The sequence below is a fragment of the Oncorhynchus keta genome, chromosome 19 (genome assembly GCF_023373465.1).
Source record: "Oncorhynchus keta strain PuntledgeMale-10-30-2019 chromosome 19, Oket_V2, whole genome shotgun sequence".
Taxonomy (NCBI): domain Eukaryota; kingdom Metazoa; phylum Chordata; class Actinopteri; order Salmoniformes; family Salmonidae; genus Oncorhynchus; species Oncorhynchus keta.
The window spans coordinates 51,492,149-51,510,847 of record NC_068439.1 but is presented as its reverse complement, the minus strand read 5'-3'; the positions used below and the strand labels follow the sequence as shown (position 1 = coordinate 51,510,847).

General features: G+C 44.0%; 1 protein-coding gene across 2 annotated transcripts; it reads right to left on the bottom strand.

Annotated features, from left to right (window-relative positions):
- Positions 1 to 6,469: 6,469 nt before the first annotated feature.
- On the bottom strand, positions 6,470 to 16,941 carry ankef1a (ankyrin repeat and EF-hand domain containing 1a). Of its 2 annotated transcripts, none has more exons than XM_035793767.2 (10): positions 16,421 to 16,941; positions 15,478 to 15,879; positions 14,625 to 14,824; positions 14,147 to 14,296; positions 12,805 to 12,928; positions 11,718 to 12,552; positions 11,244 to 11,470; positions 10,887 to 11,044; positions 7,963 to 8,103; positions 6,470 to 7,240 (listed from the first exon to the last, which is right to left on the bottom strand). In XM_035793767.2, exons 2-10 carry the CDS (start codon positions 15,827 to 15,829, stop codon positions 7,085 to 7,087), a joined length of 2,343 nt encoding a protein of 780 aa, XP_035649660.1. In that variant the 5' UTR covers positions 15,830 to 15,879; positions 16,421 to 16,941; the 3' UTR covers positions 6,470 to 7,084. The 2 variants fall into 2 exon arrangements, with proteins under 2 accessions (XP_035649660.1, XP_035649661.1); XM_035793768.2 differs by lacking the exon at positions 16,421 to 16,941 and adding an exon at positions 16,207 to 16,267.
- Between the last annotated feature and the right edge of the window lie 1,758 nt (positions 16,942 to 18,699).

Sequence of the window (18,699 nt, the reverse complement as noted above, 5' to 3'; positions counted from 1 at the left end):
CTGCCCGCTCGACCCTATCCCCTCCTCTCTTCTCCAGACCATTTCCGGAGACCTTCTCCCTTACCTCACCTCGCTCATCAACTCATCCCTGACCGCTGGCTACGTCCCTTCCGTCTTCAAGAGAGCGAGAGTTGCACCCTTCTGAAAAAACCTACACTCGATCCCTCCGATGTCAACAACTACAGACCAGTATCCCTTCTTTCTTTTCTCTCCAAAACTCTTGAACGTGCCGTCCTTGGCCAGCTCTCCCGCTATCTCTCTCAGAATGACCTTCTTGATCCAAATCAGTCAGGTTTCAAGACTAGTCATTCAACTGAGACTGCTCTTCTCTGTATCACGGAGGCGCTCCGCACTGCTAAAGCTAACTCTCTCTCCTCTGCTCACATCCTTCTAGACCTATCGGCTGCCTTTGATACTGTGAACCATCAGATCCTCCTCTCCACCCTCTCCGAGTTGGGCATCTCCGGCGTGGCCCACGCTTGGATTGCGTCCTACCTGACAGGTCGCTCCTACCAGGTGGCGTGGCGAGAATCTGTCTCCTCACCACGCGCTCTCACCACTGGTGTCCCCCAGGGCTCTGTTCTAGGCCCTCTCCTATTCTCACTATACACCAAGTCACTTGGCTCTGTCATAACCTCACATGGTCTCTCCTATCATTGCTATGCAGACGACACACAATTAATCTTCTCCTTTCCCCCTTCTGATGACCAGGTGGCGAATCGCATCTCTGCATGTCTGGCAGACATCAGTGTGGATGTCGGATCACCACCTCAAGCTGAACCTCGGCAAGACGGAGCTGCTCTTCCTCCCGGGGAAGGATTGCCCGTTCCATGATCTCGCCATCACGGTTGACAACTCCATTGTGTCCTCCTCCCAGAGCGCTAAGAACCTTGGCGTGATCCTGGACAACACCCTGTCGTTCTCAACTAACATCAAGGCGGTGGCCCGTTCCTGTAGGTTCATGCTCCACAACATCCGCAGAGTACGACCCTGCCTCACACAGGAAGCGGCGCAGGTCCTAATCCAGGCACTTGTCATCTCCCGTCTGGATTACTGCAACTCGCTGTTGGCTGGGCTCCCTGCCTGTGCCATTAAACCCCTACAACTCATCCAGAACGCCGCAGCCCGTCTGGTGGTCAACCTTCCCAAGTTCTCTCACGTCACCCCGCTCCTCCGCTCTCTACACTGGCTTCCAGTTGAAGCTCGCATCCGCTACAAGACCATGGTGCTTGCCTACGGAGCTGTGAGGGGAACGGCACCTCAGTACCTCCAGGCTCTGATCAGGCCCTACACCCAAACAAGGGCACTGCGTTCATCCACCTCTGGCCTGCTCGCCTCCCTACCACTGAGGAAGTACAGTTCCCGCTCAGCCCAGTCAAAACTGTTCGCTGCTCTGGCTCCCCAATGGTGGAACAAACTCCCTCACGACGCCAGGACAGCGGAGTCAATCACCACCTTCCGGAGACACCTGAAACCCCACCTCTTTAAGGAATACCTAGGATAGGATAAAGTAATCCTTCTCACCCCCCTTAAAAGATTTAGATGCACTATTGTAAAGTGGCTGTTCCACTGGATGTCATAAGGTGAATGCACCAATTTGTAAGTCGCTCTGGATAAGAGCGTCTGCTAAATAACTTAAATGAAATGTAAATGTAAATATATGAGTGAGTGATGGTACAGAGCGGCATAGGCAAGATACAGTAGATGGTATTGAGTGCAGTATATACATATGAGATGGGTATGTAAACAAAGTGGCATAGTTAAAGTGGCTAGTGATACATGTATATTACATAAAGATGATAGATAGATGATAGATGATATAGATGATATAGAGTACAGTATATACATATTCATATGAGATGAATAATGTAGGGTATCACATTTACATTTACATTTATATCGTATGTAAACATTATATTAGGTAGCATTGTTTAAAGTGGCTAGTGATATATTTTACATCATTTCCCATCAATTCCCATTATTAAAGTGGCTGGAGTTGAGTCAGTGTGTTGGCAGCAGCCACTCAATGTTAGTGGTGGCTGTTTAACAGTCTGATGGCCTTGAGATAGAAGCTGTTTTTCAGTCTCTCGGTCCCAGCTTTGATGCACCTGTACTGACCTCGCCTTCTGGATGATAGCGGGGTGAACAGGCAGTGGCTCAGGTGGTTGTTGTCCTTGATGATCTTTATGGCCTTCCTGTGACATCGGGTGGTGTAGGTGTCCTGGAGGGCAGGTAGTTTGCCCCCGGTGATGCGTTGTGCAGACCTCACTACCCTCTGGAGAGCCTTACGGTTGAGGGCGGAGCAGTTGCCGTACCAGGCGGTGATACAGCCTGGTATGACGCATGGCTCTCGACCTTCGTCTCTCCTGAGTCCGTACAGGAGTTGCAGCGATGGGACCAGACTAACTACCAACTGGGGAGAGAAATTGGTAAAAGTACAAAAAAAATAAGTAGAATAGGGTGCCATTTAGTATGTATCCTGAGTGATGTTTTAGTGACTGTAGGGACAACACACAGAGATTGACCTGATGACAGAGAGAATCTCTGAAATGGTAGCTGAGGTGAGGAGAATGTAAGTTTCTTTCTGGTGAGTGAGGGAGAGAGGGGTGTTTTTCTCAAACTGGGTAGTACTGCAGAGCCTGCAGTGTGGCTGTGCCAGCCAGTGCCGCCTACCTCTCTGCTGCACGGAAACTGTTTTTCTTTCTTTCTTTCTCTCTCTCTCTCTCTGTCTCCAATTCTCTAATCTAGGCGCCCTTCTGTCCCAACCAGACACCAGAAAAAAATCTTTTGTTTCTTTCAGTAAATTTTGGGCAAGAAAAAACTAACCTGTAGCTAGCTGACTTCTGTGAATGGTGCTATTTCATGTCTGTTGCTGCTTATTGTATTGGTATTGGACGTTCTTTCGTTCACTATTTCATGAAGCATTATTATTTGTTTACCATATTTATCATCAACTAATATGAGCGCATCAAAAGGATGGGGCAGATGTACGCAGTCCCTATATTCTCTATGACAATAATGGTATAGGCTAATGATTGTGTACAACAACAGACGATATGGTCACAGGTGTGTGCTTCTTCTCTATGACATGGTGTATGTACATAGTCGTTTACAACAGGAGACAATAGGCAGAGTCGTGTGTTTCTTCTCTCTCATATGAACTGTTTTTGGGGGAGAAAAGGAAAAGGAAACCAAACCAAATATGGTTGCAGGTGACAGCAGAGAGGATACCCTGTTGCCATAGCTACGTGCCAGCTAATTTCATGTTCATTCTATGGAGATAAAACATGTTCATGCATGTAGTGGTGTTAATAGTATAACACACATGCACGCACACAAGTAGGTGCACATGCACACACACATAAACAAGCACGTGCATGCACAAACACATACACAGTACAGCCTCCCACATACACACTGGACCTGCAGAGACTATTACACCATCAGTAATGACAGAGTTGATTGGTTGACCAGAACACTGACCTCCATAACCCAGCAACCTGGACACAGATTATACATTTACATTTACATTTAAGTCATTTAGCAGACGCTCTTATCCAGAGCTGAAGCATGCTTCGAGGAGCACTGCACTGTAAAAGCGCACGCACACGAGGGGATCCACTGGCACACTGACTGCCCTCTCCCCACCACCCTTTCACAAGCATTCTCTGTAAACATCCTAATACTCATCATACATGCTGCAAGAGGATCTCAGCTGCTGCAATGTTTTATCCCGTGATGTAAATGCTCAAGCAAACACACACACACACACACAAATATGCACAGACACACAGTATACACACAGATGCTCATATGGAGACTAAGAATATACACATTTGTGTTCAGTTGGCAATAATGTGCCACTTTCTGTGAGTTAGCCAGGAGGAGGGACCTTCTGTTATGGTCCAGTACTCCGAGGTATAAGAGCATTCAGCTCCACTCTGTCCATCTGCACAGCTGTCCACGCACAAGACTGGCATCAGTTAACCTTGAAACCCTACTGGGCCCTGTTGAATAGCTTGCTAAGGCCGGGCCTATTATTATTATTATGCATTATACCGTACTGACAACTAAAGATCACCCAAATAGGTAATAGAAAATGTGAATAGATGAGATTTAATGTCGGTAAACATCTAATTTATTTGGTTTTGTAAACCCTTCATACAGAGGCTGTGTTTATATCTGTAATTTCGTATATTTCTCACTGCATTTCTCTCTTTCCTTCTCTCTTTCTTGTCTCTCTAATTCTGCCTCTCTCTGTCTCTCCCTAACCCTCTCTTTAAATCTCTCACACACTCGCTCAGTCTCTGTCACTCTATAAAACTCCTTCGGTATCGGTGTCCCGTCCACGGGACAGTTGAGCTAACGTAGGCGAATGCGATTAGCATGAGGTTGTAAGTAACAAGAACATTTCCCATGACATAGACATATCTGATATTGGCAGAAATCTTAAATTATTGTTAATCGAACTGCACTGTCAAATTTACAGTAGCTATTACAGTGAAAGAAATCCATGCTATTGTTTGAGGAGAGTGCACAATTTTGAACATGAAAATATATTAATAAACAAATTAGGCACATTTGAGCAGTCTTGATATTTTGAACAGAAATACAATGGTTCATTGGAGCAGTCTAAAACTGCACATACACTGCTGCCATCTAGTGGCCAAAATCTAAATTTCACCTTGGCTGGAATAATACATTATGGCCTTTCTCTTGCATTTCAAAGATGATGGTACAAAACAAATACACAAGAACGTTTGGTTTTTTCTTTGTATTATATTTTACCAGATCTATTGTGTTATATTCTCCTACATTCCTTTCACATTTCCACAAACTTCAAAGTGTTCAAATGGTACCAAGAATATGCATATGCTTGCTATGGGGCCGGAGCTACAGGCAGTTAGATTTGGCTATGTCCTTGTAGGCGAAAATGTAAAAAAAGGAGAGGATCCTTAAGAGGTTTTATCACGGCACAGAGCGGAGGACAGGGGGCTATCCTCTAGTATTAGCCCTATAACCATAGCCAATAGATTTCTATTGGTAGAACACTCTCCCCCTCTTCCTCCTCCCAGAGTCAACCTGCCGTGCTCTCCCCTCCCCATCCCATTACACTGATCAACAGACATGAAAATCACCACTGGGCGTTCTCTCCCTCTATTGCATTCATTTATTCAGCTTATCCTTCTTGCTCCCCCTCCCTGTAACTGACATCCCTATCTCATCCTCTCCTTTTCTCTCACATGCTAGCAGAGACCCATAGACTTCCAGTCATTGTGCTACGGCTAGTTAGCATTGGCTCACGAAACTACCTCTAACTTCCTTCATATTGAACACAGAGCCATAGAAATTGTATCCACAAGTTCATCTGACTCTAGGGAAGTAGGTATCCCTTTAGCTGTGTTAATACAAATTCAACACGGGCCTGTGTTACTGACCTCGATCTTGGTCTTTTTTCCTTTTATTTGTAATAATGTCCAATGGACCTTGAGGACACTGTAGTCTAATTTGATATTGTGGTGAGAGAGCATGGATCAGCATCAACAAGTACGAACACATTTAACACAGAGAGATAGATAGAGCCACGGAGTGTGATTGTAATCTTTGTCTCCCAAATGTGATCATCAACTCTCCATGCAGTCTGCAGTCTTGAGATAGTCAGGGAAAATGTAAGGGGTATTTTATTTAGGAATGTAGTGAAGTAAAAGTTATCAAACATATAAATTGTAAAGTAAAAATAACCCCCAAAATACCACTGCTAATACCATGGCTTTTCTTGTTATTTATTCTCAGGTCAAGTATATAATGGTATAGCAAGCTAATAACAGTACACATGGCTGCCACTTTTACTCACTCTGGGCTGTAAGACAAGAGCTCCCTATGTCTATTCACCCGCCTTGTCAAGGCGATCATCGTAAATAAGACTTTGTTCTTAACTGATTTGCCTAGTTAAATAAAGGTTAAATTAAAAAGATAAACAACCAGCCTTTCCAGAATAAAGTTAGCCAAACAGTGCCTCTTGGAGGTTCAGAGGAGGAAATGTGTATTACATCGAAAACCATACCCTCTCTACTCACCAGAAGAAAAAATGTCCAAATCCAAGTCCATTACAGACACATAGATGACTAACAAAAGGATAAAACAGGCACATAAAAAAAGTCAGGCAGTGAAATTAAATAGCACAGTATCAACCATGTGTGATGTCACTGGAATTCACAGACTCAGGGAGGTGCATCTTAATGTGCGTGTGGTGAATTGTGTGGTGTTGTGGAGAGGTGTGTGTGTGTGTGTGTGTGTGTGTGTGTGTGTGTGTGTGTGTGTGTGTGTGTGTGTGTGTGTGTGTGTGTGTGTGTGTGTGTGTGTGTGTGTGTGTGAGTGAGGCATGCTACCCAGCGTGCCTGGCAGACAGCGGTGAGAGAAAGTGAGAGACCGAGAGGAGATGTTGACACACCAACCACCAGCCCAGATGCCAAATCAAATCAAAGTTTATTTGTCACGTGCGCCGAATACAACAGTTGTGTGAAGACCTGCTTACTTACAGGCTCTAACCAACAGTTGGGGAGGTGTGGATCCTCTCCAACATATTTCAAATCATTACTAGGACTTCTATATCAAATCCGTAGGACTGTAAAGCTGTCTGGATGAGTGGAAGCTGTCTGGTATACAGGACAGACTCTTTGCCATGTGCTTTGTGTCTAGTCATACAATGAGTACTCAGTAGGCATGTCAGAAGAAGACAATTTTGTACTAAATTCAAGTGGATTTATATCAATAGATACAGTGAACAACATCTATACATTATTTTTACATCTTTACATCTACTACTTGGTGTCTCTTGTTTTAGTCAATACATTTACTGGCTTTCTATGACAGTGAGGAAACAATCCTCTCAGCCATCCGTGTGCTAAGGCAAATTATCATTTCAATTCAGAGAGTAAATTGAAATTCAATACATAAATTGAAAATATGACTAAATGAATTCCAATTCCCTTCTTGAATTGAAAACTGATTTGAACCCAACTATGTGAGGCAAATATATTCCATCTGCAAACATAACTGCTGAATCATTACAACCATGTTCCCACTAGTTAGTAGCTTGAGTCAGCTTCAGAGATTTCTGCTGGATGTTCTTACTGAAGGGCATCATAAAGTCCTCAAAGTCCACCTCGTAGGAAAACCTCTCCCTCTTCTTCTGCATCTTCTCTACCAACTGGCTGGTGGTGGTCTGCTTGCCCCATACCTGGAACATAAAGTAGGGGGAGAACATAGAGTTGTATAGAAGACATTCACCATTTTGAAGTAATCAACTGGGTGGGACTTCCTATGAGGTAAGGAAAGATCACATAATTCCATCCAGGTCATCAGGAGGGATCAGCCAATTAATTATAATGGTGAGCAAACATTCCATAACTGCAGGTGGCATTAAACCTCCAACCTTGAGTTTATTTATACCTGTTCAAAGAACACACTCCAGGTGGCAGTGTGCACCCTTTCAGTTTGTTCTTTGAAGTAGTAGAATAGTAGTAGAATAAAATTGACTACTTCAAAATGGAGGCCTCAATGGCGCTGCCCGTGCCCTCAAAAACGCAATAATGGGACAGATACAATGCTGCGATCTCTATACAACTCTATGAGGGAGAAACAACTAAACTGAACACAACCAACATAGTTCAACTTTATTTTAATATACAGGTTCAATTCCCCTCCTGGACATCCATGTACAGTGGGGCAAAAAAGTATTTAGTCAGCCACCAATTGTGCAAGTTCTCCCACTTAAAAAGATGGGAGAGGCTTGTAATTTTCATCATAGGTATACTGGCTGACTAAATACTTTTTGCCCCACTGTACATGTCTTGCAGAAAAAAATAAACGTTGTTACCAAACTCATTTGAGAGAGATTCGTTGTCATTTTAATCTGATTACCCCTGCTACATCAGCACTGCAATGGCATAGCAGTCCTACCGTTTTTGGCACATAGCTGATGTCCACTTTGTTGACTTGTCCGCTGATGATCTGAGTGCTGTGTCGAATGATGCTCTCCTTCAGGGACATCGCTTTATTCACTACCATCTCAGATGGAGCAGGTGTCACCGGACCATGACCCTGGGGGACCATGGCAACACAGTCATCAAGTCATCAAGGAGGCAGAGAAAACAGCAATCAAGGTTTAGGGTCAGTTCCATTTCAATTCAGTCAATTTCTGGAGATTGTATCAGCATTTTAATTCTACATCAACTGAAATGTTGACTCATTGATTTTCAATGAGGATTTATCAATACTTAGGAATTTCAATTCATATCTTGCCTGAATTGAAATAGAATTGAGCCCAACCCTGGAGCAACATTGAAGTAACCACAGTGACACAGCAAAAACTGGAATATCTTATGTTTCACAGAGTCTTGGCTGAACAACAAAATGGATAATATAGAGCTGGCTGGGATTTCCATGCATCGGCATTACAGAGCAGCTACGTCTGGTAAGACGAGGGGTGGGGGTATGTGTATTTGACAATAACAGCTGGTGCATGATGTCTAATATTTTAAAAAGTCTCAAGGTATTGTTCGCCTGAGGTAGAGTACCTCATGACAAGCTATAGAAAACACTATCTACCAAGAGAGTTCTCATGTGTATTACTCGTAGCCATCTATTTACCACCACAAACCAATGTTGGCCATAAGCAAACAAGAAAATGCTCATCCAGAAGCGGTGCTCCTAGTGGCCGGGGACTTTAATGCAGGAAAACTCCTTTTTGCCTAATTTCTACCAGAATGTCACATGTGCAACCAGAGGAAAAAAAATCTAGACCACCTTTACTCCACACACAGAGATGAACACAAAACTATCCCTCACCCTCCATTTGGCAAATCTGACCATAATTCTGTCTTCCTTAATCCTTCTTACAAGCATAAACCACAACAGGAAGTATCAGTGACTCGCTCAATACGGAAGTGGTCAGAGAGTCCTGTAGCGTAGCATCCACTCTGTTTTGCTAGCACAGACTAGAATATGTTCCGAGATTCATCCAATGGAATTGAGGTGTAATACCACCTCAGTTACAGGCCACATCCACACCCCCATGCCCTCAGACGAACCATCAAACTCAAGACCATGTATTGAGCATGCGCGGACCAACTGGCAAGTGTCTTCATTGACATTTTCAAACTCTCCCTGACCGAGTCTGTAATACCTACATGTTTCAAGCAGACCACCATGTGTAAAAGAATGCGAAGGTAACCTGCCTGAATGACTACCGCGCCGTAGCACTCACGCCAGTAGACATGAAGAGCATTGAAAGGTGGGTCATGGCTCACATCAACACCATCATCCCAGAAACTCTAGACCCACTTCAATTCGCATACCGCGCCAAACAGATCCACAGATGACGCAATCTCAATCTCACTTCACACTGCCCTTTCCAACCTGGACAAAGGGAACACCTATGTGAGACTACAGCGTTGACTACAGCTCAGCATTCAACATCATAGTACCCACAAAGCTCATCACTAAGCTAAGGACCCTGGGACTAAACACCTCCCTCTGCAACTGGATCTTGGACTTCCTGATGGGCCGCCCCCAGATGGTAAGGGTAGGCAACAACACATCTGCCACCCTGATAATCAACCCCGGGGCCCCTCTGGTGTGCGTGCTTAGTCACCGCCTGTACTCCCTGTTCACCCATGACTGTGTGGCCAAGCACGACTCTAACACCATCATTAAGTTTGCTGACGACACAACAGTGATAGGCCTGATCACGGACAACGATGAGACAGCCTATAGGACAGCAACCTCTCCCTCAATGTGAGCAAGACAAAGAAGATAATTGTGGACTACAGGAAAAGGAGGACCGAGCATGCCCCCATTAACTTTGACGGGGCTGTAGTAGAGCAGGTCAAGAGCTTCAAATTCCTTCGTGTCAACATCACCCAACAAACTATCATGGTCCAAACACACCAAGACAGTCGTGAAGAGGGCACGACAACACATTTTCCTCCACAGGAGACTGGAAATATTTGGCATGGGTCCCCAGATCCTCAAAAGGTTATACAGCTCCACCATTGACAGCATGGTTGCATCACCACCTGGTATGCCAACTGCTCGGCATTCAACTGTAAGACACTACAGAGGGTAGTGCGTGCGGCCCAATACATCACCGGGGCCAAGCTTCCTGCCATCCAGGACCTATATATTAGGCAGTGTCAGAGGAAGGCCCGAAGGCCCAATAAATTGTCAAAGACTACAGTCACCCAAGTCATAGACTTCTCTCTGCTACCGCACGGCAAGAGGTACCGGAGAGCCAAGTCTAGGACCAAAATGTTCATTAGCAGCTTCCACCCCAAAGCCACAAGACTGCTGAACAATTGATCAAATGGCCACCCAGACTATTTACATTGACACCCTCCCCTCAGATACTCGCTGTTTATTATCTATGCATAGTCACTTTACCCCTACCTACATATACAAATGACCTCGACTACACTGTACCACCGCACATGGGCTCTGTACCGGTACCCCCTGTATATAGCAATTTTATTTTACTTGAGTTTGAATAGGGACTCGCATGGTGTCTCTGCCGGCTACGATGCCTCTGGTTATTGAGAACTACACCACGGCCTTGTCAGCAAGTAATTCTACACGTCTGGACTAATTTGCTTACAAGTCTCTGGGGTAGGGTAACAGGGACTATCCTTTTACACTTTTTGGTTTTCGGTCACATTGAGAGATGGGAAAATCTCAATGTGATCAAAAAAGAATGGGTGTGTGTGACCACATCTTTGACATACAGGAATATGATGATTGGTTAACAGTTTTACCATCGATCGGATCAAAAATAGAAAGAAACGGTCAACGTTGTTAGGACAAACCAGTAGCATGAAAGGTTCTTGTACCTTTTCTTGGGCAGTGGCAGGTCTGGGTTTAGGTTGAGGTTTACCCCCTTTTCCTTTCTTGTTCTCCTTGAGTTTGGGCAGAGAATCAATCTTAGCCTGGACCAAGTCCACAATCCTGAAGTCTGCATAGGCACGGGCGATGTCCAAGCAATTTTGCTCTGAAACAAAATGCACTTATTCAAATGACAGAAAAAGTCTCTGAGGCAATCTATCAACCAAAACAGTCAACCAACTCGGGTGTTCTGAGTGCTGACCTTATGTGTAGTTTGGGTAGCCTCCAGAGTGAGTGAGTATTCATTCATTGTTTGCTATTTAATATCCTACTGCATCATGCTATTCATGATGGTATTACAGTACCTTTCTTGTTTTCTGCAGCGACCTTTGCCCCGGCCTTGATAAGGTAGTCCACACAGCAGGGCCTGCAGCTCTCGATGGCCCTCATGAGGGGTGTGGCACCGTTGAGAGCGGGCGTGTCCACCTTGGCACCTCTCTCCACCAGCAGCTCCATTATGTCCAGTTGTCCTGCGTGACAAGCGTGGTGGAGGGGCGTCCAACGGAACTGGTCACACACATTCACGTCAGCCCTGTGGTATATAAGAAACACACACGGTACAGTACTGAAATAGACCTAATGCTATGACTGACTAAACCACTATAACTTTACCGGCATAATCACACTGCATTATAAAGCAAACATCGAGAAATGTATACAGTCTACAAAAAGGAGAAGTGATAAGGATGAGTTGTGTTACAACCCCTTTACATATGTTGACTAAGGTTTTCCATAAACTAAAACTAAATAAACTCGTCCAGGAGAGAATTCTATCTCACCCCAAGTTGAGGAGGAATTGGGCCACCTCGTAGTTTCCACTGGAGCAGGCAGTCATGAGAGGGGTCTTATAGAAGCGGTCCTTCACGTCCACCGGGACCCCCTGACTGAAGGCCAGGTTCAGAGACTCCAGGTCCCCCGTCTTCACACAATAATTGATGTCGATATAGACCCTCTCCGGCTTGTCTAGGTACCAGGCTGAATCATCCTCTATCGGGTGGACTGGCGGGTGGTCGCGGTCGAAACGAGTGACGTCAGTACAATGCTGGTACGTCTCGATCATGTAGTGAGGCGGCCCGCCGTCGTCCCGTCTGTATATAAGCTCAGGTGGGATGGTACAAATAGGCATGGGGAGAGTGAATTTAGCCTTTTTCTTGCCCTTTTTACCTCTCTTTCCTCCTTTCTTCTTCTTTGGACCATAAGAGGCGATGGTAAATGATTTCTGGAGGTACTTGAGGCCCTTGAAGAAGTCACTGACGTTGACTAGTCCTTCTCTCCTTTTGTCGTGGGCCACTACCACCTTATGGAGCTGGTCCAGTTCCACTGGGGCCTGGAGCTTCTGCAGCACAGATATGAACATTTCCCTAGAGACTGTCTCCGTGCCCTTGGCTTCTGATTTGTCCAAAAAGGCGTTCCGGAGGGCGGCCTCGTGCTCGTGGGACCAATCGTGGAGGGTCAGGGCCCAGGGAGTGTTGGGATTGGACACCCCGGTTTTGGAGTACTTCCCGTGTATCCTCTCTGCTTTCTTGAGTTCCTTTACCACTGCCTTGTAGCTGTTGTCTTTGGCAATATGACGGGGAAGAAGGCCCTCCTGGTTTTTTTGTTTGGGGTTACAACCTGAAGTTATCACACAATAAAGATGGAAACCCTTTCGTGACTGAAGTGGAATAAAAATCTGACAAATCAATAGCCAGCTGAAAACATTCTAAATGCTGGGAATAAAATGTATAAAATGCTTAAAAATGTTTCAAGCACATGTTCACTGAGCTTACCGTCAATGTGTTTGTATGAGTTTAAGAAGGACTGATTCATTCCATGTATATTAGTTACAGTATTAGTAAAAAAAAGCATGTTAGTTAGGGCACATACCTCTCTGTGCTAGGAACCTGCAGCAATCAGTGAAGCCCCCTCGGGCAGCGTAGTGCAGAGGAGTGTCCCCCTCTGATGTCATCACCCCCATGTCAGCTGAGTAAGCAGACAGCACCTGGATCACCTACAGGAAGTCAATACAATTATATTAAATTATATTAACTGATGATGCTTGTACACAAACAGATGACGTATAGGGCCTGTTTCCCGGACCCAAAATAAGCCTTGTCCTGCTCAATGGAAAATGTCTATAGGAAGTGTTTTTCAGTTCAGGACAAAGCTTAATCTGGGTCCAGGAAATTGGCGCATGAAGTTCAGACTAGGGTTGCAAAAATACCGGTAATTTACCAAAGTTACCAGAATCTTCAGTCATTTATTAATTAACAGAAAATATATGGCAATCTATCGTGACTTTGGTCACAACTTTTTTTAAATTATAGTTCAAGAGAAAATAGCCTAGTTAATAAAAAAAGCATCTAATCAACCACGGCATTAAGTCTGCAACTCAACCAACTATTGACTATTTTCACAACTGCCACTACTTTGACGCCAAAACATTAACAACAAATACATCTTGACATAGTAAAATAAAATAGAAGTGTGTAAAAATATATATAAAAGGATATTTCATGCTGAAACCCTCATATTATACACCAATAGTATTCACTAAATTGATGGTTTACATTTAGGATAATGTTTGACATCTTTGTCATTGCTTCTACACCTGCATTGCTTGCTGTTTGGGGTTTTAGGCTGGGTTTCTGTACAGCACTTTGAGATATCAGCTGATGTACGAAGGGCTATATAAATACATTTGATTGGATTTGATTTGTCATTCTGTTTTTCTATTTTAATAACATCTTATTTAGTTATTTCATATATTTTATATGTGATAAGGCCACACAGAGGGCCCAAAATAATTAGACACTAATTAATCTGAAGTACCCAAAAGGCCCACTAGATGTCTTTTGATAGATTACATGAATCCAAAAAGTTTCCAGTAATTTACCCTCCCTTTGCAACCTTAGTACAGATATATTGTATATGTGGCCCATGTGGGAATTAAAGCCACAATTAGACATGGGTAGTCTATACTGACAGACACCTGACGTTCAAATGAATTATTACTGCTTAGGCTACCTGGGGTAGCAGGTAGCCTAGTGGTTAGAGCAATGGACTAGTAACTGAAAGTTTGTTAGACTGAATCCCTGAGCTGACAAGGTAAAAATCTGTTGTTCTGCCCCTGAACAGGGCACTGTTCCTAGGCTGTCATTGTAAATAAGAATTTGTTCTTAACTAACTTGCCTAGTTGTATAAAGGTCAAATAAAAAAAATAACCCACCTCAAAGAATCCCCCCATGGCAGCGAAGTGTGTGGCGTGGAGGTGGTTCTTGTCGAGGGTGTTGGGGTTTGCCCCCCTCAGTAGGATGGCTCTGACCAGCTCCACAGCCCCAGCCCTGGCTGCCTCCATCAACGCAGTGCGGCCTGTCATCTGAAGAGACAGGAGGATGTCACCTCTATGTGATATATGTGTGAATATGAAGACCAAATTCACACACATCAAAGTCTTAGTTACCTTATTCTATATCTACATTACTCAGAGACAACAATTCAGGTAATTTCCTCTCCCATAATTCACAAATCACAATAAGTTACATTTTAGAAAATATAAAATTAGTTGAATCCAAAATGGCACACTTATAATTTTTCAGCAAACTGTACCTAATAAGACTCAAGTATTGTACTAAATAGAGAATAGGGTGTAATTTCAGATTTGCCCATTGATCTCCCAGAAACCCCCATGTCATGTGTTATGAGACCAGATTGGCTGAGTTGGGGTCGGCGCCCTGCTCCAGGATGCTGAGGCACATGGCGGAGCAGTCGGCGGCACGTTGACACGCCAGCAGGAACACGGGTGTCCCGGCGAGCGAGACGTTGTTGACATCAGCCATGCTGTGTAGGGCCACCTGCAGGCAGCGCATGTGGCGCTTGGTGGGGAAGATGCAGTAGAAGAGCACACCTGGGAAAAGAGCCAAGAGCCACCAAGTGAGCCATTGAGCTGAAGGGATCGGATTACCCAGCAGGCTTTACAGGTAAGGGAGAGGTTCCCTTCTGATCTGTAATTAGATGTGTCCACAATCATCCCCACTAAATAGCAAAGACTCATTGACTGTAAACTGAAGACTGGACCACACTGCAATTGAGGCTATTATCATAATTGGGCTTTAAGGAGTTTTGTATGAGCACCGTTGGGTTGGCTCCTTTGGAGGGAGGGAGTCAATTCGAGCCGCCTGAGACACTGACCTCATCAATATGTAAACAGAAGAAAGCATGCATTTTCATGAGTCAAACAGTCACGCCATTCAACAGGAGGCTACCAGACTGAACTTGAAACAGAACTCAACTCTTGGTATCAGAGCTACACACACAGTAATACAGTAAGTAAGCAAACTGTGGAGTGGAAATTTGAATACAGTGAATACTATGGTTTGAATTGATGCAAAGAGCACATTTCCATCTACGGGTAATAAATAAAGTAATATTATATTTTATTCCATCCCATTGCATAAAATTATATTCTCAATGGCTGACTATTCTACTCTACACTACTCTACTCAATATCTCTAGCAAACACAGCATCACCTAATCTGGGGGCTGACTGGATCCTCTCACCTTTCCCCTCAGCATCCAACAGGTTCATTTTAGCGTAGTTCTTAGCTAGCAGGGCCACCATGCCGTCATGCCCCATCTCAGCTGCTAACATGACCGGGGTGCGCCCCCTTTTGTCCTGGACGTTGGGCTGGGCGCCCTGGGCCAGCAGAAAGCTGACCATGTTTGTGTTGTTGGCCACAGCAGCCAGGTGGAGAACTCCGGTGCCCTCTCGTGGTTCTGTCAGGTTGATAAGGTCCTCCACACCCATGTCTACCATCTTCTCTATCTGAGGCTGGTCTCCCTCATGGACATACTGGAGGAGCCGGTAGATCTGCAGCACCTGCAGGCGACCCTCAGCCACCGGGGTCTTCATTATGGGTCAGTGGGCAAGTAGGGGCTCCCGTTCCAGACCAGGGTCAAATACTATATGTCAAAAGTTTTAAATAATTGAGTTTCACTTTATTTACATATGTCTGGTACAATGTAGCCAATGGTATAGTCCCCAAAATGCACATTTTAAACCAAAGCATGCACAACTCTCGCAGAACTAAACTCCACTCTATGGTGAAGAAAGTTTAGAAACTTCCTTTATAATGGTGTATAAACTTCCTTCGCCGTGGAGTGGAGTTTAGTCCGATAACACAACTCAACAAATAGCCGACCTTCAACTGTATGTATTTCTTTGACCCTTTCTCCTTGAGATTAAAATACAATACAACTGTAGGCCCTATAACGTTACTATCAACTCACTCTCACATCTCCTTGTGGCCATTCTGCCTCGCTGTTGTAAACGGTTTACGTTCCGTTTACGATATCAAATCAAAAACAAGTGGGGTAGGTCTGGCTTGTTTACGTGTCTGCCTAGCTACGTAAAATATGCCTAGCTACGTAGAATATGCCTAGACCAAACTAACGTAAACTGCAAAACAATTTGAAAGACAGCTTTTAAATTGTGCTTTCTTACCTTTCAAAAAATTCTCACATGCAGAATCTATTTCTATGTGGTTAGTTTGTTGACAAATCCAGTCATCATTGGAGCGAAATTAACGCGTAATCGACCGAATAGTTTGTTGTTTCAAAGCACAACCTGTGACTTTTGTTGGAGAGCAGGGTGGGAAAGAATTCCCATAGCAACGGAACGTGCGGGTAAAATCACTAGAGGATGGGCCTCAAGGAATAACTGCCGGCATATTGAATGCTGGCAGGCGACGCGCATTCTATTTTACTCAATGGCTATGCTCTTAAGTGGGTAGAATTACGGGTTCGTTGCACTTCACTGGCGTTGCAAATATCAGTTTACATCGTGTTTGTCAGTCCTGTCACTCAAGCACAGTCTTTAAAGAGAGTAAAACCACAAGCCAAGGAATAAGATCAGACTGCGAGAGTAAAAGAGGATGAATATTGCCTCCCCTCTTCAACATCAAAAAGTAATCTCCAAATATTCAGGGTTGTTCAGCAGCGCAGTGAAGTAGAGCTATCATATAATCCTGGACATCCGTTTTCACGAGTGCAACAGTTTACAGTTGTCATAGAGAGGAATTGAGTTTAGCCTAGCTGTTTGCTAGCACTATTGAAATGTTGGTGTTTTTATAAAACACTACAAAACACTCCACTTAGAATCTCATTCTGGATAAAGTCTCTGCACTACATTTTGACCCCCCCAACTGTGCTGTAAATCCATATTTGAATAATGCTTCTTACAACAAAAATATGCAAATATGGATTTATGGGACATTGGATTTATTAATTAAATTGAGTGGAAAGAATGAGATTCTGATATATGAGTTAGTTTGGAGTGTTTGAGCGTTTTATAACATGCTTAGACACATTTTCATAATGCATTATTGTCTATCGCAAGCGAAGACTCTGTAACCAAACAAAATATATATATATTTCTTTAAGTTTGGGACAAACAACTACAAGCACAAAAATAGTGAAAATAAGGTCACATGTAAAAATGGGTGAACTTCCCCATTTAGTCAAAGCGGAATGAAGACAAGGCCTCAAAGGGATTAACAAAAAAATGCAAATATGTCATTTAATATGTCATAATTTAATTTTTTTTTAATGTCAAACGTTAGTATAAGCTTATTATTTCTTGTTTTGATATAACTATATTTAGAAAAGTGATAAAATAACATGTGCACTACTCTAGTAGTGACACAGTAGTGAAACAAGACGTCAATAGTGATTTTGAGCAGGCAAAAAGTAATAGAATGTTTTCAATAGTAATTCAAAAGGGTTTATGTAGGAAATTAAATAGTCTCAGGAGCAATTCAGTAGGGACACAACACTACGTACACAGATGGCACTGGCAGCAGTAATTCAATAGGAATTGAGTAGACATACAGAATTCATGTGTAGGCATTGTGTAGTAATTCAATCGTGAATGTGTAACGCCCAACGCAGGAGATAAGAAGCAGGTATAGGGAGTGAACCATTTAATATAGGCGGACATGCAACGGAACAAGAGCGTCTGGACACAAACCCGACACACAATGCTACTAAAGAGAAGACAGGAGCAGACATATGCAAGGGCAATCAACAAAGTGAGGGAGTCCAATGAGCGCAGCTGCAGGTAATGATGGTAACAGGTGCATATAATGATCGTCAGGCTGCCACCCAGCATCCCACCTGGGCGAGCCAGACGAGGCATGGAGGCTGGACAAACCGGCTAAGGCCTAGAAGCCTGACGATCTTGCTGCAGCGTAGAAGCCCCATTGGCCAGCTGAAGCATGACGTGGATGGGAACCTGCCGAGTCAACGAAACCTCTCGAGCTAGCTATGACAGCCCGACGAGCCAGTTTAGGCAGCCCCAGTTCCATTGGTGGCGGAATCCAAGTCCGATGTCACCAACAAAAAAAAAAAAAAAACACCATGATGCTTCTTGTAATGGTAGTAGCATTCTGTAACACCCAACACAGGAGATGAGTAGGTACACAGGGAGTGAACCATTTAATATAGACAGACATGCAACGGAACAAGAAGAGCGTCTGGACACAAAACACAAACAATTCTACTGAAAGGAAAAATACAGAGGAACAGACATATATGCAGGGGCAATCAACTTAGTGAGGGAGTCTAGGTGAGTCCAATGAGCACAGCTGCTTCGTGTAATGATGGTGGCGCCCTCGCACCAGGGATGGGGAGCGGGAGCAGGCTTGACAGAATGTGTAGGATTTAAGTAGTAGGAACCCAAAAGCTCAATAGTTACACAGTAGTCATTAAGGGAGAATTATGTAG

Bases quoted from the DNA above. Each gene is read 5' to 3' on its own strand.
- ankef1a (XM_035793767.2), bottom strand. From the start codon at position 15,829: ATGAAGACCCCGGTGGCTGAGGGTCGCCTGCAGGTGCTGCAGATCTAC. The intron at 12,553-12,804 runs GTATGTGCCCTA...TGATAACTTCAG, and splicing joins CAGGTTCCTAGCACAGAGAG to GTTGTAACCCCAAACAAAAA. The intron at 11,045-11,243 runs GTACTGTAATAC...ATTTTGTTTCAG, and splicing joins CGCTGCAGAAAACAAGAAAG to AGCAAAATTGCTTGGACATC.